At 44.9% G+C, this 20,238-nt stretch overlaps 1 protein-coding gene across 2 annotated transcripts; it reads left to right on the plus strand.

Annotated features, from left to right (window-relative positions):
• The first annotated feature begins 230 nt into the window (after nucleotides 1–230).
• Nucleotides 231–18,754, plus strand: ALG6 (ALG6 alpha-1,3-glucosyltransferase). Of its 2 annotated transcripts, none has more exons than XM_071436915.1 (15): nucleotides 231–327; nucleotides 2,884–3,027; nucleotides 5,880–5,964; nucleotides 7,697–7,786; nucleotides 8,438–8,526; nucleotides 10,202–10,284; nucleotides 10,923–10,987; nucleotides 12,846–13,031; nucleotides 13,234–13,369; nucleotides 15,514–15,599; nucleotides 15,978–16,062; nucleotides 17,101–17,171; nucleotides 17,455–17,523; nucleotides 17,914–18,112; nucleotides 18,289–18,754. In XM_071436915.1, exons 2-15 carry the CDS (start codon nucleotides 2,946–2,948, stop codon nucleotides 18,481–18,483), a joined length of 1,521 nt encoding a protein of 506 aa, XP_071293016.1. In that variant the 5' UTR covers nucleotides 231–327; nucleotides 2,884–2,945; the 3' UTR covers nucleotides 18,484–18,754. The 2 variants fall into 2 exon arrangements, with proteins under 2 accessions (XP_071293016.1, XP_071293015.1); XM_071436914.1 differs by having other exon boundaries at nucleotides 233–327; nucleotides 2,881–3,027.
• Nucleotides 18,755–20,238: the final 1,484 nt, after the last annotated feature.

The raw sequence follows: 20,238 nt of genomic DNA on the forward strand, positions 1-20,238 counted from the left end.
GAATCATTCCCCCTTCCATTGTCACTTGTCCGGAGTCCCTCTCCAGCTCTCCCGGAGCCCCGTTAGGCAGCGGACTGGGCTCTGAGGTTCCCCTGGAGCGTCCCCTCCTGCCGGCGCAGCCCGCAGCGCTCCCGCCCCGGCCCCACCGCGGCCATGGCGGAGCGTCCCTGAGGCGGCCGCGGTTCCCGCCCCGCGCACGCGCAGAGCCCGCCCGGAAGGCGCCGCGCAGGCGGAAGCGCGCGCGCCGGCCCGAGCCCCGTGAGAGCCCGCGAGCGGCGCCGGCTGAGGGGAGCCTGGGACGGAGCGGGCGCTGAGCCGGGAGGGGAGGTGAGGGGGCTGCGGGGTGGGCTGGCTACGGGCGCTGAGGGCTTAGCGGGCTGAGGGGGCTGCAAGGCTGAGGAGGGTGAGCGGGTCGAGGAGACTGAGGGGGCTGCAAGGCTGAGGAGGGTGAAGGAGAGCGGGTCGAGGATTCTTAGGGGGCTGAGGGGGGTGAGGGGGAGAGGGTCGAGGATTCTGAGGGGCTCAAAGGCTGAGGGGGGTGAGAGAGAGCGGGTCGAGAAGACTGAGGGGCTGCAAGGCTGAGGGGGGGGCGAAGGAGAGCGGGTCGAGGATTCTGAGGGGGCTTAGGAAGAGCGGGTCGAGGATTCTGAGGGGGCTGAGGGGCAGCAGGCTCCGCTGGTGGCCGGGGCCAGCTCGGGGGGGCTCGCAGCCCGGCCCGGTGCCAGCCCCCGGGGGCTCTGAGGAGGCCGGGCAGAGCAGGGAGGTGAGAGTGGGGGGTGAGAGGAGGAATAAAGGCGTCTCCTGACAGGGATTAGGGAAACAGCAGGCTTGTAGACAGGTATTGCTGTAACAGATTAAATCCTTCATTCAGTGTGTGCGTTTTTCAGCTGCTGAAATGTGTGCTGACACCTCTTTTAAAAGAAGTTCTATTCAGGCCCGTGCATCTATGGCTGAGTTCTGTCAGCTTCCCTGGGCCAGGGCTGGGTGGTTTGTACTGTGTTATTTATCTGAATCTTCACCACAGGCAGTGTGGAAGGATAGCGTTTCTTTGGGGTTTTTTAGCTGTGATTTTCGCCTCATGCTTACATCTTGAGATCACCTGATCAGGTGTTGCACATCCAGGGGAAGGTGAAAAGTTTGGGATTGACCAAACTGGCTTTATCATCCCCTAAAAATTATTCCTAACATTGTTACCCACAGGATACCAAGAATTAAGAGTTCTAGGCTTTAGGATCTAATAAAAGCATGGCTTTTTTGTTATAGGTAGTATGGGATAATTATTAAAGGTGAAAAATAAGTAGGAAAGAATATTTTAAGGACAGCTTTTGGGAGCAGAGAAAGAAACTCTATCCCAGAAAACAATTGTTATTCCAATGTAGGGAATGGCAAAAGTAAATGAATGAAACAGAGATGGGGGAGTCTGTGAGGCTGGTGCTGTGTAATAATTAAGAAGGTGTAATTAATGAATATTGTGACAAGATTGAAAAGAAGGACATATGTATCTTTTTTTTAGATAAAAGAGCACAGGTGAAAACATGCAAATATCAGTGTTCACCTTCCTACCTATAGATGGAGATCTGCTGCCACAGATTTATATTATTAATGAACTTCTTTTTTCCCCTTGGTGGTGGTGTTGGGTCACACCTTTCTGTGATAGTAAATAAATATGGCTGGAGTTGGAGAAGAATAGCCTAAACATGCCTCAGGTGTTGCTTGTCTGTAACTAAAACAGCAGCTCAGTGCTTCAGTAGCAAGTGTAATAAACTCAAATCAAAAGATGCCTTTTTTGCAAGGAAAGTCTGTGGCAGTTGTACCCTTCAAGACTGGAGTAGTTTCTTCCTCACTTTTTTCCTAGTTCAGACTAAAATTTTTCTGATTGAAAATTTTTGTTGAAGTTGAAGTTTGGGTTGAAGTTTGCATATTTTGTAGTTAGTTTAGATTTTTTTTTTGCATAAGGCAACATAATAATTTTCTTGGTTTCTGAGTTTCATGCTTCAGTGTGACAGACCTGGCAATATTTCTTACTTTTACAGGGTCCTTAGTGTGGTGAAATGAGCTTGGTGGGACATCAGCCTTGTTGCTTTTTGGGGGTGGAAGGATGGAGAGTAATGTCTCCTGACACCAATTAACTTTTAAATAACTTTTATTTTGTTTAAAACAAAACAGCAGTGGTGCCTAGACCAGGTGTGCACTTTGCACAATCCGTCTGTGGTGCTCTTAGCTGAGGAAAGAAGTGGCCTAAATTAACCTAACACAGGGCATTGACTCACTTTTTAACCCCTGTGCTTGTGGATAATCCAGTGAGTTGTGAATATGGGGCTGTTCAGCAGGGAAGGCTGGCCCAGGAGGTGGCTGTGCTGTGGCAGTGTCCCTGTGTGTCCCCAGGTTTATAATCCTGGTTTATAATCCAGTGAGTTGTTGATGTCCAGCAGGGAAGGCTGGCCCAGGAGCTGTGCTGTGGCAGTGTCCCTGTGTCCCCAGGTTTATAATCCAGTGAGTTGTTGATGTCCAGCAGGGAAGGCTGGCCCAGGAGCTGTGCTGTGGCAGTGTCCCTGTGTCCCCAGGTGTATAATCCTGGTTTATAATCCAGTGAGTTGTTGATGTTCAGCAGGGAAGGCTGGCCCAGGAGGTGGCTGTGCTGTGGCAGTGTCCCTGGGTGTCCCCAGGTGTATAATCCAGTGAGTTGTTTGTATCCAGCAGGGAAGGCTGGCCCAGGAGCTGTGCTGTGGCAGTGTCCCTGTGTGTCCCCAGGTTTATAATCCTGGTTTATAATCCAGTGAGTTGTTTGTATCCAGCAGGGAAGGCTGGCCCAGGAGCTGTGCTGTGGCAGTGTCCCTGTGTGTCCCCAGGTGTATAATCCAGTGAGTTGTTTGTATCCAGCAGGGAAGGCTGGCCCAGGAGCTGTGCTGTGGCAGTGTCCCTGTGTCCCCAGGAGCGTGGCAGCCATGGAGAAGTGGAGCCTGATGACAGTGACGGTGCTGCTGGCGCTCACCGTGCGCTGGGCCGTGTCCCTGGGCTCCTACTCAGGTAAGGACTGCCCAGGCTGCAGCAGCCCAGGGAGAGGGATCATGGCCTTTATTGTTATTTATTTACTGCTGTTTATATAAAATCATACATAGGAAGTAATGTGTTATTCCAACCATTGTTATATTTAAGTTCCTCTTGATTTCCCTGAGAATTCCTTTTTCTTATGTTTTGAAGTGTGCCATGATTAACATCACAGTTTGGAGCAGAACACTGGAAAAAGCCACCATAACTTTTTGTTTTTTTGAATGGTGCTGATGATCATTAATGTTTTAGGATGAATATCTGGCTGTTTTCCCCTGTGCCTTTATTTGCAGAATATTGCAGTCCACTTGTGCATTTGTCTCATATTGTCTTCTAAATTCTGTAGCAGATATGACCTTATTATTTATATTTTTATTTAGCTTACATGTAGCTAATGCTGGTGCTAATGAAGACAGTGCAGAGGTGACATGGAGTGAGCAATGACTCTGCCTTGTACCTGTACCTCCTTAAGCTTGTTTACAGCAGGAGCCAGAGCTGCATTCTGGTAATGGATGAGTTTTTCTCCTCCTCGTGTCAGAAGGCTTGCAAAGAATTAGCAAGTTCCTTTCCAAGCCTCCCAGTTCCATCCCCACACTTGGAATAAGCTTGCACAAGGCTTGCTCTCTGCACATTTAAAAACAGATAAAAAATGAACCAATACTTTCAGTCCTCATCAGCCCAAAGAATCACAAGTCCAATTCTACTCTGTTTTTTTTGAGGCAATGGGTGGCCCCATCCCCTGAGCTGCTCAGGAGCATTCTGGTGATTTTAAACTGGTAATTCTGGGCTTCATTTATTTGAAGAATTTGCTTGAAGCTGAACTGCATTTCCACTTGTTTTGGTTTGAGTTTGCTTTCTCAAAATGCCATTTCTGAGAGGTCTGTAGGTAACTGAGGTTTTTACCCATTTCTAGGCAGAAAACACCCTGGCTGCAGGCACACACTGAATTTCTCTTGCAGTGCAAGAGGATTTATTTAGAATTCCGTTGCTAACTAGATTTTTGTAAGTTGATTTAATTTCATCCCAATCAAGATTGTGGAAGAGAGTCTAAAATAAATCCTTAGCTAAAATAACAATTTTTAAATCTTATTTCCTCCCCAGTGCTGATATAACTGCTTTTGCAATAGGAAAAGCTGATCTGATCCAGTCCAGCAAATTATTAAACTTGACTTTGAGCATTGGCTGGCTGTAAAAAGGAAAATCCCAGTGTTAAAGCTGTCAAACACATAAATCCACTGGGATTATTTTTTTCCTCTTTGACTTGCTGCAGATGTGATAAACTTTGAATTCCACCCTCATTTACTGTGCACCCTTGGATCTCTGTCTCATTCCCACCCTGTTCCTTGCCAGCAGCTTGCTTTGGGTCTGCCTCTGGAATTCAGTGAAAAAGCAGAAACTAATACCTGGTTTTGAAAAGTTACCATTAGTGATAGCCTGGTCTTGGAGAATTACTGAGGAAAAATTTGGTTTCATAGGTTAATGCATAATTTTTTAATGCATGTCCAGACTCCTGCTAAATACAGGTATTGAGAGGCAGCTCAAACCCTTAAAAAATTCTGTTCCCAGGTTAACAATAAACTGAATAAGATCACTACTTTTAAGGTATTTTTGAACCTTTTAAAATAAAATATTCCAGTTTTATTAATTTTTAACTTAGTTTGTCTGTGTACTTGGTGCTTTCTCTCTAGATGGAAGCTAAATGTGCCTTGTCAAACTAACTGATTGGTAGTTGGCTTTTAATAATCAAACCTTTGGATTAAGATCTTTTGATCATTCTGAAGCCAATTAATTTTTTTCATCCCTTTTTTCCCCTCAAGGTTGAGAAATTGATACACACACAACACTCTAAAATTTGGATAATGTACATTTTGGATTTCAGTGATTCAAATATCTATTTTGTATTTCAGTAATCCAGTGGCAGATTCTTTGTTCCACTGGTCTTAGAGCTACAGAATTGACACTGATGAAACTCCAGTGACCTCACTTATTTGGGAAACTTGAATCTGAATGTGTGAGAGTGGAGATAATCTGTTCTCTCCATCCCCAGGAAGAAATTAGCAGAGCTGAGAGGCACTTTGCACTTTCTGGGAATAAATTGCACATTGCTGAGCTCGTGGGATTCCCACAGACATAGATCATGGGTAAAACCACAGATGGCTTTCCTATATTTTAAAGAACCTCTTAAATCTCTGTCTGGCTCATGTCAATATTTCACTGGGAGCACAATCAGTCTGCTTTCTGTTCTCAATGAGCAGGTTAATAGAAGTAAATAAACTCTGGGAAGATGCTTTGCATGCTGCCATGGTCACAGTTAGGCTTCCATCCAGGGGAGTATTTGACATCTGAAGTATTTGCATTGAGAAAGCTTTCTTTTCCATGAAAATAGCAAATCAAGGGATTTTAATGATATTAATAGTCAGGTAGCATGCCATGGCTGAAACAAGTGAGAATATTGGCAATTATCACCTGCCAAGGGAGTGCAGCAGCTCCCACAGAATCACTGTAACATGTCCATTATGTGCATTTTCCTAGTTCAGGGAAAGTACCACATTTTTCATCTGCACTTGGAAATGATTTTTTTTGTCAGATGAGGAAGCAGTTCTTCACAGCAGAGTATCTTGATAAATGCTCATTGCAGAAGTCTCCAGAAAGCCAAAAGAACACACATCTTTTTTTTTTTTTCTCTCTGTTAGACTGCATGATGAGGTCTCTATTTGCTCTCAATATAGAGGGATAGAGAATTAAATTAGTAATTACTATGCAATACAGAACTGGGGGAAAGCAATCTCTAAGCCAAATAATGTCCTGAATGCTGTGTCCTCTGCTTTTAGGGGCAGGAAAACCACCCATGTATGGAGACTACGAGGCTCAGAGGCACTGGCAGGAGATCACCTACAACTTGCCCATCAGGCAGTGGTAGGTGCTGCTTGCAAAGGGGGAGCAGGGGAAATCCTGCTTGTGTTGGACACCTCTGAGTTCATGGTTTGTTTCCATGATCCAGGAGATTTTTCAATGTGGGAATTCTGGGTCCTAGATTGAAGTGTAGAGAGCTTCGTTTGTACAGATCACGTAAAACAGGAGGAGAATTATTATAAATATTTTATTTGGTTTTGCATTATTCCTAATATTCTTTAGAGTAAAAAATGGGTCCATACATGTGCTACAACTCAAATTGGAATATGTTGGAATCCCAGCTCATCTTCCAGCAAGGACAGGGGTGTTTTGGGTGTGTGGTGTAATTTTTCCCTGGCTGTCTTTTGGGAAACAGACTAATCTGACAAAATAGAAAATTAATTCACTTGTGTTCTGTAAATGCATGTGAGCTCTGCAGATGGCTCTGTGTAGTGACCTCAGATCATCCTGTTGGACAAAAATGAGAATATAGGAACTTTTTTTCCCAGGGCTATCCAAACCCTGACTATGCCAGAGCTGGGATAAGAGGTGTTGCATAATAATGGAGTTGGCAGCTTTGATGCACTCTGCTACACTGAGCTGTGTCTCCTCAAAATGAGGAGTTACAGCAGCCAATATCCCCAGGCAGCCCCAGGGGCCAGCTCAGACACTGCTGCAGGCTGGCTCTGGCTGAGGGGCTGCCAGGTGGGCACCTTGGCCTTGTCTTTGCTCCCTGCTTCTGTAATTGATGTGGTTTTAGATTGATAACTGAAGGGTTTTTTGGGTGGGTCTGCTGTGGAGTTGAATCTAATAGAGCAAAGTGGGTGTTTGGAGCAGCACATCTTGGCTGGTGTGCAAGGGATTGCATTCTAGGATTTAAATATTTCTAGTTGATGTTATTCTGTAAAGTCCTTTAGGAACATCCTTTTTTATTCTACTGCTAATTAAAACTCTTAAAGCTTCCTTACTAAATATCACTGGATATATAAGGGTTGTTTTTATTTTATTTTTTTTTTATAATTGAAAACTTTATGGAAGATAAAATGAAAAAATAAACCCCTAGAACTGGCAAGTGCCCTGAAAGTTGCAAACTGTGACATTTTGCATGAAGAATCTGCACTGCCTTGGCAGGAGCAATCTTGAATTGTAGGATAAGAGGCAGAGATGCAACTCAAAGAACTGTGATTTATCATCTGTTCAGAAGACACTTCAGGCAGCTCATAAAGAATTCAAGAAATATCATTTACTATTATAAATGTCAAAAATTGGCTGCATTTGAGGAGAGGAAGTGGAAGAGCCGAGGGCCTGGCCCGTGGCAGTGGGAGCAGCCCCAGGCAGTGTTTGACTGCAAAGGGGAAGGGGCTGGGGCTTCTCCTTGGACAAACCCCTCTGGTCTCACTTAGAGGTGCCTTCCTTTTGATGCTGCCACAGAAATCCTGACACAACATAATCCCAAAGGGGAAAATCCTTTTCCTTCCTTCCACATGGTCCTCCTGGGCTTGGAGGTAGAACCAGGGGGTTTTCTCTCCACTGAAGTGAGCTTTAGCAGCTTTTTTTTTCAACCACAAATATGTGAACTCTGCATCACTTTTGTTGTTATTTTGTTGCTTGGGACTTATTTAATGTGCAGTAAAATCAGGCAGGTATAGACGTTGCCACCTTCTATTTTGGATTTGGAATGCATTTAGTATTCATTCTTTTCCTTGGATAAAACCAAGCTGGAAATGTAGTTTTTAAATTGAATTTTATTTTTTAGGTACTTCAATACAAGTGACAACAACCTGCTTTACTGGGGCCTTGATTACCCACCTCTCACTGCCTATCACAGTTTTGTGTGTGCTTACATGTAAGTTCAGTGTTTGAAATCCTCTGTTACATTTTTCTTTCTGAATATTCAGCTTTCCCTATGAGCCACTGCCGGCTCTGGGATGCCCAGGGGAAAGTGCTGGAGGAACAGGGGGCATTGCCTGGGAAAGCTCTCGTGTGTGCAGAGCCCAAGTGACATTTGATGAGTGGATATCATGTAAATAGAATTCTGTTATTGGAATACTTTTTCCACAAGGGCTTTGCTGCTGTTGGAATGAGACTTATGGAATAAGAATGTAGGTTAAAGTGCACAGGCACAGCTATGTGGGGCATCTATGTGAACTGTAAATGGTTTATATTTAATACTTAAGCATGAAAGGTATTTACAATTGTTTTTTTTTAAAGTCCCTGGAACCAGACTGGAGGTGGTTATCTTGTCCTAATAAATATTGTATTCCATTTTTACTGTTTCCAAAGGTTATTTTTTTTAATTGTGAAACAGTCTATAGTGTAAACTGATCTAGTGGTGAGGAAAAGCTTTCATTGATCACCATTGCTCTCTGAAATATTTCTTCTCATTCATCTTAATTCTTGGAATCTGCTCCTGTCTGTGTCATCTTTATTGCTGCAAGGAGTGTAAAGGGAAATGAGAACTGTCTGCATTTTGATGTGTCTGTACTTTGTTTTACAGTGCAAAGTTAATAAATCCTGATTGGGTTGCTCTGCACACATCTCGGGGCTATGAGAGCCAGCCCCATAAGTTATTTATGCGTACAACAGGTAGGAAGATTATATTTCCTTGGGATCATCCTGCACTTGTATTTAGTGAATTAGTAAGCATTTGTCTTGCTTACTAATTCAGCATGTTGGATATGCAGCTTCTCTCTCTTTACTGGTTTGTTCTCAGGTTTTTAATTGGGTGGCTTTGCAGGTCCATTTCTGAGCCAAATTCCTGCGTTATTTCCTCTTCTGCCATCATTTGTGAAGCTGATTAATAGAAAATATAGAAACACGTTTTCAACCCAAGTAATTAATTAAACCTCTAAAACACAACTACTCTTTGTAGCATAAACCCATTTTTTAATTTTGAAAATATTCTTGTTTTCCCTTCTATTCTGATAAATAGTCTTTGATTTTTAGCTTTACTTGATTTTTATTGTAAAATTATTTTACATGTAGCCTGGCTTTTCCTGACTTAATCTCTGGAGCTATCAGAGATCTTCATTAGGAGCTGATCTCAAAGGCAGAGATATTTGATATTATTACAGTGAGCAAAAAAGTAAAAATTAATTTTACTACTTGTATTCTAAATTTGTCTTCCACCATTTGATTATTTTGAACTGCAAACAAATGCAGAAGAAGATTTGTACCATAATTTAGTAGCTGCAGCAGTAGGACAGCAAACAATGTGGCCAGTGAACTCTTGTTTCTTGTTACTATTTTCTTTCTTTTGAAATGTCTTTTGCTTTTTCTAACAGAAAATGCTTTTTGATTGCAACAGCAGAATTTGTTGTTCATCAATAGCTTTTCTGTACCTCACAAACCTCTCTGTCTGCTCTCTGGTAATTGATTGAATTGAAAAAAAATAAAAATCACTAGTATTTAATTACCCTTGAAATGGTCTTTATTAATTTTGAAATCAACTCACTTGACACAACACTGATGGATCTGGAGAGCTGATAAACACTTTTGAACGGGGGCCATTAGAGGAGTGCATTAAAATAATTCAGGGTAGTCAATGGCAGCTTTATTTTAAGCTTCAGTGTATTTGTTTTGCTAACACCTTGGTTATATTTGTTTAGTTGTGGCTTAAGCTGGCAAAACCATTCCCCCCTGGATAACTGAAATGTTGAAACATCTCCTTGGAGCCACTGCACATTTGCTGAAAATGGTTTGTAGAAATAATCTGAGGTTTTTAGGACAACTCAAGAAGAATTCACCTGCTGGACATACCCTGAGCAGGGGACCCTGCTGGCTCTGTGTTCTTGTCCCCTCTCACAAATCCTCGCTGTAGGCACGTGGTGAAAGGCAGATCCCTGCTCTCAGTCCCTTTATCCCCATCACTGGCAATTCCCACAGGGACTGGGATAATCTGGGGTTTATTCCCTGTGCCCCAGGCTCTCAGTGCTGCCCCACAGCCTGGGCCCAGCAGGGCTGGTGTCTCTGGGCCATTCCTGAGTGCCTGCCCTGCTTGTGGCATGTCAGGAACTAGAGAGTGACTGAGGCTGTGCCAGGAGCCAGGACAGCTGAACACGTGGAAGCAGCAGCTCTGGGACATCAGAAATGAGCCTGAGAAACATTAACAAGATCAAATTCTGTAGACCTGGTTCTTTTTGCCCTTTGAAGTGGAACTGCCCAGTTTATTTCTGATATTTTGATGTTTATTTGCCTGTGTTTTTTCCTTGCCTCCTCCTTGTGGGCGGATTCTAATGGAAAGTTAATCTTTATTTTTCAGTGTTTGTTGCTGATCTGCTGGTTTATATCCCTGCAGTTATTTTATATTGTTTTTCCTTGAAAGAAACGTCTGCTAAAAAAAAGGCAAGTACCTGGTGTGTGTAAATTAAACAAAGAAAACACTGTTAGAACAGAGTAGAAGTGTAACTGTGGTTAATTAACACCTAGAACACCCTGATGGCTTCCCTGTAAAACTGATGGCAACCACTGTATATATATATATATATAAATATATTCTAGGCTTTTCACTTTAAAACATTAAAAAAGCCTTTATTTTATCTTACAGCAATTCTTTTAATGTTTTTAATAACAAGATTTTCCACTAATTTATTACTTGAGTAGTAAAAAAAAAAACCCCAAAAAATTTGTGGTGTGGCAGGGGGGGATTTGGGAACTGCTTCATCTTGAACACTCCTTACAGTAGATTTTGGAATAACAATCTACTGATATTTTGGAGAGGTTTAACATAGGTGTAGGTGATCTTTGAGCTGTTGTAAAGGGCAGGCAATATTCAGTATTTTCTAATTTATGGCAAATCTTGATCCTTTTTTATTCCTGAAAATATTCCTGACAGACGATTCCTTGTAGAGAATAAGATTCCTGCCTATAGGATGCACCATGGAGGGGCACATTTTTGTACTGGAGCTGGAGTAGTTCCTCTGTCTAATGTCTAATTTTGGACTAATTCTTTCTCTCCTCTCTTTTTTGATCCTTCTTGCCAGGTTTCCAGTGCTCTCTGCATCCTGCTTTACCCAGGCCTCATCCTTATCGACCATGGGCACTTCCAGTATCCTTGTTCTGCATGGAAATGAATTCTGTTTATGGGATTACTGCTCCTTAGCACTTGTTAGCTGAGCAGGGGGTGGCTGTGGTGTGCAGAGTCACCTGGGGGGTTCTGCCCACCCCAAACAGAGATATCAAAGGAAGCTGCAAGTCTGAAACATATTGGAGATAAAAATTATTGATATTGGCACAAATCAATCCCAACATGAATGTCATTCTTGCCATGCCTCCAGCTGATCTCCCTGTCAGTCACCTCAGTGCAGGCAGCATCAGTGGGGCTGTGACAGGGAGGAGAGTGATGCCTTGTGCTCCTGTGATTTGTGTGTGCACAGGGAATCCCCTCAGATCTAGCATGGCAGGCCAGTGGCAGGAGCTCTGTAAAACCTCCCCTTCTGCCTTGGCTGCACAGCTCAGGGAGGTGAGTTCAGGGCTGGCTGCTGCCACCTGCACAGAGGGTTTTGGTAACAATCCTGCTTTTAAACTGGATTTCTACAGGAGCAGCCCAGTGCTGTCAGCTCAGCCCCTGCTGCAGGTGCAGCAGCTGCTGCTGAGGCAGGGATTTCCTGCAGATTCCTGTGCCAGCCCTGCCACTCTGCTGTGAGCAATGCCACCCTCTGAGCAGCTCCAGCAAGGCAGGGATTGCTTTCCCTGAGCTGCTGCACCATCAGGGCCTCTCGGTGTGTTTGCTGACGTGAAATCAATGAGGTGTCAAATACACCTGGTGATGTGGAGTGGGAAATGTGAGTGGGCTGAGAGCTCCGTGGGCAAGCTGGATGTGTTGTCACAGCTGCTTAGGCTGACAGAGGGAAAACAAAATATTGTGACATTCTGACAATACAAGAAATACAAGGGACTGTTTACAAGGGATGGAGTGACAGGACAGGAGGGAATGGCTTCCCACTGCCAGAGGGTGGGTTTGGATTGGACAAATCCAAATTCTTCCCAAGGAGGAATTTCTCCCTGGGAGGGTGGGCAGGCCCTGGCACAGGGTGCCCAGAGGAGCTGTGGCTGCCCCTGGAAGCATCCAAGGCCAGGTTGGAGCACCCTGGGACAGTGGAAGGTGTCCCTGCCATGGCAGAGGTGGCACTGGGTGGGCTTTAAGATCCCTTCCAGTTCAAACCAGTCTGGGATTCTGCATTTACTGATTTTTCTAAGTTTTTCAAAAAACGAGTAAAAAAACCAAAGCTTTTGTTACAGTTTACAAAACTTACAAAACTTTGTTGCAGTTTAACAGTAAGTGTAGCTTAGTCTCTTCAAAATCTCCTGAGCCTGGGAAGCTCTTTTCAAAGTCACAAGGCAGTAACATTGTTTTTAGCAACTATTTCTCATTGTTTGAGCAGGATTAGCAGTCAGGGAACTGGTCGTGGATGAGGGTGCCTTGTGTGTGTAACAGAATCACAAACCCTTCAGAAGTCCTTGAAGGAAATTATACATCATTTAAACACAGATTGGAATATTCTGCACGTGTCTTGTGGGAGCTGGGAGGGAAAGCTTGTGACAGCTTTATCATTACTCATGTAAATACCAAGAAGAAAATGTTGCTCCTTGCACAGAACTGTCACTGCCACCAAAAGCTGGCTTGGCTGAATGCATGTGTAATTACATGTGTAATTAGCACACACAGAATTTGCCCTCAGATTTGCCTGGGCAAGCTCTGAATCCAACTTTGGAAATATAAAAATGACACTTCCAATGGAAGTAATTCTTTTATCTTTGGGGGCAACATAGTCACAACTGGCAACATGTTCTTAAAGCTAACTTGGCAAAACTCATTTTACAAGCTATTTCTGCTTTCCCCCAGGGCATTAATTGCTGCTTTCCAGAAGTGAGCTGTGTATCTTGTCCTTGACATAAAAAACCATATACAACTCAGTGAGCCTTGGCTTGGCCCTGTGGGCTGTCCTTTGTTTGTCCCATGACTGGGACCTCCTGGGCTCCGTGGCATTTTGCTTGGCCTTAAATTATAAGCAAATGGAGCTCTACCATTCCCTGCCCTTTTTTTGCTATTTACTTGGAAAGTGCTTCAAGAAGGGACTGAAAGGAAAGGGGTAAGTGGGTTTAAAGTGTTTGATCCTCCCCAGGAATCAGCCTGGCATGGGGAATGGGGTTCTCCTTGTCCGCAGTGGGCACTGCTGGGTTCGTTTCTGTGGGAATGAGCTGTGGGAGCGTTGCTGGCCTGCAGGATTGCAGCCTGGCAGGATTTGTGGCCAGCACTGCTCCTGCTGTGCTGATGGTGCTGTGCTGTTGCAGGTTGGTGCTCTTGGCCAAACTGGCAGGGACAGTGCTGGTGTCCTTCGCTGCCTGCTGGCTCCCCTTCGGCACCGACGTGGAACAAATCATGCAAGTACTCAGAAGACTCTTTCCCATTGACAGAGGCTTGTTTGAGGCATGCATGTTTTCTTCTCCCACCCACTGCCCTGTCCTGTATTCTTAGATCCCTGGAGAAACCTTCAGGCTGACCTTTAGGATTTCATGGGGGAGAGCAGCGCGGGGCGAGTAACTCGAGACGGCTTCTTCAGCAGTCCTTTCTTGCCAGTTATTTAATCCAGTGTTTAACCCCAGCTCAGCTGGCATCTTCCAGGATATTCTACCAGGAGACAACACTTATCCCATCATCAAACCCATACTTCAATCCATACATTTTTCCATTGAAATAGATTCCATAGTAATTGACAGTGTCAGAAGATGTAACCTTGAAAGTCAACGGCTTCGGCCTCTTGGGGTTCTGCTCCCCTCTTTTCAATGGCATTAATTATTTTCCTAAAGTAATTTTTAAATGGTGTTTTAGATACAGCCTAGAACTTCCTTTTTGACTTACCTTGTGCAGTTTCCACAATATTTTCCAAAAATTTTAGGCCACTTCTGCTTTTGGTTTTGCTCTGGCTGTGGACACGCCCGTGCTGAAGGTGCTGAGCCTTAATCCAGTCACTCAATTCCTCATTTACATAATGGCAATGCCAGAGGAATTTGTGATAAAAGAAAAGGTTCCCATGTCCAAATGGCAATGCCAGAGGAATTTGGGATAAAAGAAAGGGTTCCCATGTCCAAATGGCAATGCCAGAGGAATTTGGGATAAAAGAAAGGGTTCCCATGTCCAAATGGCAATGCCAGAGGAATTTGGGATAAAAGAAAGGGTTCCCATGTCCAAATGGCAATGCCAGAGGAATTTGTGATAAAAGAAAGGGTTCCCATGTTCCAGGTCACAGGGAGTTGCTGCTGTTTTAATTGGGGCATGAGTCAGTATTACACTTTTTACAGCAGATTCTCAATTTCATGCTTAACCTAGGAAATAAAGCTTTGAATTTCCAGGTTGTGACAAGGATTAAAGCAAATTCTCATATAGTTTGATTAATTTTAATTATTCTTTTAAACTTTTTCAGATGTAAATAATATCACAACTGGCACTTTTCTTTCTCCCAAAAGTTAGTGCTGATGTACCAAAGGCAGTGGAGGTGTTCTTGGTGTATTCTCTGCTGGCTTATTTAAAAAACCCCAACGAACACCAAACAACCTCTCCAAAACACTCCCAAAAAACCAATGACCCTTTTCTTGAGAATTATTTGGAATTTATAAAGCAATCATTTTGCCCAGCACACCTTTTATTGAGTACCCAGTTTAAAAAGAAAATCTTTAAATGACAATAACCAACGAGTCTGAAAGAGCTGGAGGATTTTAGTCTAATATTAGCCCAAATATTTTCTGAGCTGCTCAGGGCAGTGACTTGCTGGATGCTGATGGAGATAAAATGAGAATTTGTGCACGTAAGCAGCGCTCAGTAACTTGGCCTGGGGTGTGACAGGTTGTGTGCAGCTCCCATTTGCAGCCAGGGTGTGCCAGTTCCCATTTGCAGCCTGGGAACACTTGCTGGTGGCTGGAAATGCAGCCTGGCTGTGAGGAGGAGGTTGCTGGTGCTGCCAGGGCTGTGCTCCCCGGAATCCCCGGCGGATTCCGGGCGCTGCCAGCGGGGACCGAGGGGCTCAGTTGCTGCTGGGAGTTGTGTCTACACAGCTGTGCCTCCAGCAGCTGTCTGGGGATGAGTTTCACCAGCAGGAGAGCTGCAGTTACAAATTTAATTTTGAAAGTGATCCTAGCACAAGTGCTAATGTCTTTAGACCCCTTGATTTATTGGGGTTAACTCTGTCAGTGCTAGCGGGCAGCGAGCAGGGGCAGGTACGGAGGAAACTGCGCACAGGGAGGAAGGACTCCCAGGGGCCAGGCTTTACCCAGGGGCAGTTTCACTGCCTTGCTCCACAAAATGTCTGCTCTCAGGGGTTAAGTTGTTGTCTCTTGTGCTGAAGAACTATTTCTCATTTATTTTAGAGCTGTTTTAATTGGGTCTCTTGAAAATGTCCATTTTTGAAGAGCACAATCATCCCCAGTACATCTGAGAATGTGATGTACTCCTGCAAGTGTTCCTTGCACTCTCATGGCAGATACCCAACAATCCCCACCTCCCAAGCCCCATCATTCCCACAAACATGAGTGTCATTAGATATAATTACCACTGATTGCCTTTTCATTTCCTTCCAGGATAAAGTAGCCAATATTTGGTGCAGTCTAAGTGTCCTTATAAAGATAAAGAATGTAATATCCCCTCGAACTCAGCTAAAGCTCAGGTAAGACATAACTGGAGTGCCTTAGGTAGGTTTATCTGCAATATTTTTTGCAAGAGGAGTAAATTTTCTTTCCTATATTGGAATTCTTGTATTCTTTCCTATACTGTATTTTTCTGCCAAGCCATGATGGAGAAATACTGGGAATATTTATGACTGGAAAATTCCCTGCTTGTTTATATAGTGATTTAAGCTGCTTGGTCAAAACTGAGTTAAGATTTGCAAATTCAAAGAATTCAAATATCTTTCAACACTCCTAAAAGTCCGAGCTCCCAGTTCTCCTTGACTCAGTGAAGAATTCGGGTCTGGCTCTGCAGAGTGCAGTGTTAATGGCTCTAGTCACTCATGTATTAAAACTGTTTTTCTTCCCCAATCCTTTAGTTTTGCTGTGACATTCCTGAGCCTGCTCCCTGCCTGTATCAAGCTCACTGTCCAGCCTTCCCTGCGAGGGTTTAAATTTGCCTTGGTGAGTGTTTGTTGTTCACTGCTCCTTGTTCTGTACCACCACAGGCACTGCAGGGCAGCCAGCAGTGCCAACAGCCCTTGTGCAGGGCACAGAGGGTGGGAGCCATCAAATGCTGAAGGAATTGGTTAAAAAGTGTTTTACTGTCTCAAATCCAGGGCTCTGACCTGGCCCTTAAACCCAGACTTGTTCCTTAAGCTCAGTTTTCTTTATTTAACTCTGTATTTTTATTATCTTCCTCTGAAGAGCCTTTGGAAGATTCCACACACGTTTAAACCTCACATAGAATTGGGATTTCTCCTCTTCTTGTTTGGATTCCAAAGTGCCAGTTTTTCTTCCTTCACTGGCTGCAAAATTCCATTAAAAATTCCCCAAATGGACATTGTGAGCTCATGAGTGGTTTGAAAATAAAATGATCCCATTTTCCAAAATGTTTGCCTTCTCTTAGCCACATCATTGAATTGAAGCACATTGCCATGACTCCTGTGCAAAAACTGAGTTCTCCTTAAAATCAAAATCAGATGGAGCTGGGCCCAAGTTTCAGAGTTACAAGATGATTTCTCTTTTTAATTTTATTACAACATTACCTAAAACTAACATTTATCCTAAGAACTGGTTGGTTTGACATGTTTTTATTTGGTGGAGGAATAAAAAGACAATTTCTTTATTTTTTCTGTTGGCTGGTCATGACGAGGAGCAAAATTTCATGTCAAAAATGGGGATAATTCTTAGCAGGAGTGGGATTTGCCACTGCCTGTGGGTTGGAATATTGTGATTCCTTGCCCTTGTGAGGGAAGCTGAGCAAGATAGAGGCTCTCCCTGAGGGACTTTGTGACAAATTCTGGATAAAGTTCCAAAGAAGGAGCTTTGTGAGGGTGGTCCAGGAGCTGCTCTGGGGTTTGCACTGCAGGAAATGCAGCAGTTAACAGCAAAACTCAGCTTGTTTAGCTGCTGCCCCATGCAGAGCCTGCACCTGCAGCCACTAAAGCTGAGCTTTGCTTGGCAGTCCCAGGCTCACACACCTCTGCTCTCTCTCCTAAGGTCAGCTGTGCCTTGTCATTTTTCCTGTTCTCCTTTCAAGTCCATGAAAAATCCATTCTTCTCGTGTCAGTGTAAGTAAAGAACTTTTCTGTGGATAAAATTTCATCTTTTCCTCATCTTATTGCACGCTGCTTTCACTTGCAAATAGATCAGATTTTAACAACTCTGCACATTTGCTTTTCTGCCTCACTTGTAAATGAAGGTGTGTGGGCACAGCCAGGCTGGTGTGTCCTTTCAGTGCTGGCTGTGGGGACAGTCACCAGCCCTGCTGTTCCCTGGGGATACCCTACAGGCACTGGGAGTGCTCTTTGATTAGGGAATGGTTGAGTTCTCTTTTTCTTCCTCTCATTCTAGCCCAGTCTGCTTAATCATAAATGAAATCCCCTTCATGGCCACGTGGTTTCTACTTGTGTCAACTTTCAGGTGAGTTGGGAAAGCTGTTAACAGAGCTGGAGAGGGACTGGGGACAAGGGATGGAGGGACAGGACACAGGGAATGGCTCCCAGTGCCAGAGGGCAGGGATGGATGGGACATTGGGAATTGGGAATTGTTTCCTGGGAGGGTGGGCAGGCCCTGGCACAGGTGCCCAGAGCAGCTGTGGTTATCCCTGGGAGTGCCCAAGGCCAGGCTGGAGCCCCCTGGGACAGTGGGAGGTGTCAAGGTTGAAACAGGATGAGCTTTAAGGTCTCTTCCAACCCAAACCCATCTGTGATTCCATGAGAACCCTGTTCTGCCCCAGTTCTAGTAAGGATAAATGATTTACTGGTTTTCCCTCCTGTCCCTGCCTGCTGTGCCTGCCCTGCCGTGTCCCAGCCTGCTGCCCCTGCTGCTGAAGGACGAGCTGCTGCTGCCCTACGCCGTCACCACGCCCGCCTTCCTGGCCGTGTGCCTGGCCTCCTTCTCCATCCTGGAGAAGACCTCGGCCGAGGACCTGCAGCTCAAGGCCTTTTCCCTTTCCCTCAAGGGTTATGTGTCCTGGTTTAAGTCCTTTCCCAGGATTGTCAGGAGCCTGGTAAGCAAATGTGATTCCTTTACCTCTTCCTTGCAGCTTTTCCCAGCCCTGAAGTACCAATGCAGGGGGGCCTATCCCGTTTTTGTGCCACGGGGGAGCGTGCAGAGCACCCAGCAGCGAGGGGGCAGCCGGGCTGGCTGAGGTGCTCCACGGCTCCACCCCTCGTTGTGTTGCAGTTCCTGCTGTCCCTGGCCCTGATGGGAGCGCTCTCAGTGCTCAGCGCTGCCGCGCCTCCTCCCCAGCGCCTGCCCGATCTGTTCCCCCTGGCCGTGGCCCTGGTGTCCTGCCTGCACTTCCTGCTCTTCCTGCTCTACTTCAACGTGGTGATCCTCTGGGACTCCAAGAATAGAGGGCAGAAGAAAATCAGTTAATGGAGCTGAAGCTGCAGGACTGAGGGTGCTCAGTGAGAGGTGCCAGCGCTGCAGAGGAGCCTGTGTGTGATGGACACAACTCAAGGAAAGCCAGGAAAAACCTTTTGCTTATTTAAACACAAAACAATCAAAGACTGTTTTAAAGGAGAAATATTTTGAAGAGCATTTGGAATGGGATTTGATTTGTTTTCTTTGGAAGTGTCATACTTTTGTTACCATTTGTAAACCTAAAATGCTTAATAAAGGACCAAATTTTGAATTAATGCTAAAATACTGTATTAGCAAAAGCAGCATGAAGTTTTCTCCTTTCCCAGCATAAAAAGCCCAAGGAAAGTAGTGCAGGTAAAGTGTAAACTTGTGCCTGGCAGCACTGAAGTTGTGGTGCTGAATTGCTTTATGCATCAGTCACTGTCACAAACCAAACCTGGTTTGTGGCATCAGTCACCGTCCCCCTTTGCTGGGGGTCAGCTGCTCTGGTGTGGCTCTAAAACTGCTGCACGTCTCTTGAATACGACTGAAAAGCCAAAACTTTTGGTTCTACTGCAATAAAAGTGGAGGTGCTGCAGTGCAGTTTGAAAATACCCAAACCCCTTATTAAATTGCACAGCAATTTGGAGATGTAAACTGAACTCAACTCTGCAATTTCTCCCCAGGCACAGCTCAGCCTCCAAAGCCAATAATTCAGAAAATACAAATTGATTAATAATTATAAACATAACAAAGCATGGAGGAAGAAAATAAATCATAAAGCAATTTAGGGTTGTATAGTTTAATTAGGAGTCAGTCTACCCTTTTTTTTCCTGTATCTATATATAAATATAAAAGAAGAGCCCCCCCTTGTTTAAAGGCTTCCCCTGTCACATTCCAGGCTGTCACTGCCCTCAGCCTCAGTGTGTGAATCAGCTGTTCTGGGAACTTCCAGCTGGGCCGGTCCTGAGCCCTGGCACTGCAGTCCCACAAGCTCAGTGTATTTGTGCACTTTTTTCCAGGCTTATTTGTTGTGGAAAAAATACCCCCAGGCAACACTGCCCCCCTGGCAGCTCAGAGAGAATGGAAAAGGGGCTCTGGAGAGGAAATAGAAGGATATTTGGTTTCCCTATGCTACTCCTTATAAAACAACAAAACTTCCATCTTTTCACAAGGATTTAGCATTTTCTAGGTCTGACTCTTAACTGTGGCATGCAAGAGCTCTGCCCACAGCACGGCCTTTCTGCAAGTGTGGGCTGAGGGGACAAAAAAGGAACACAAAATGGGAATCTTTGTCTCCAGAGGCTGTGAAACCCCAAACCCACCGTGCTGTCCCCGAGGAAGGGCTGCCTGAGGAAGGGCTGCCTGAGGAAGGGCTGTACCGTGGGACAGGACCATGAGCGTGGATGGGAGCAGAGGGGCCCGGCTCTCATTAGCCCCAGCAGAGCCCGGGCCGTCCTTCCCGTAGCCAAACATTAGTTTTGGGTGTATCCCTTTCCTTTGTCCTTGAGGTGGCCTCAGGGGGTGATAAAGTGAGAGTCACCCGATCCACCTTGTGTGGAACTGGAAATGGTTCTTAACAGCCCCAGCTGCTTCAGAGGCCAGAGCCTGGTCCAGCAGGAGGTCAAAGACACAGGGCTCAAGGCTGGGCTGTGCATGGGGCCTGTCCTGCTCTGCTGTGCAGCTCCCATCTCCCTAGAAATGCCCGGTTTAGTATCAGCCGGGGGCAGTTCTGCTGAGCCTCGCTGCTGCTTTGCTCAGGGTTCCTGAACAGGTTTGATGCTGCTC

This window comes from Agelaius tricolor, unplaced genomic scaffold, assembly GCF_023055355.1.
Source record: "Agelaius tricolor isolate 1412-34295 unplaced genomic scaffold, bAgeTri1.0.p SCAF_11, whole genome shotgun sequence".
Taxonomy (NCBI): domain Eukaryota; kingdom Metazoa; phylum Chordata; class Aves; order Passeriformes; family Icteridae; genus Agelaius; species Agelaius tricolor.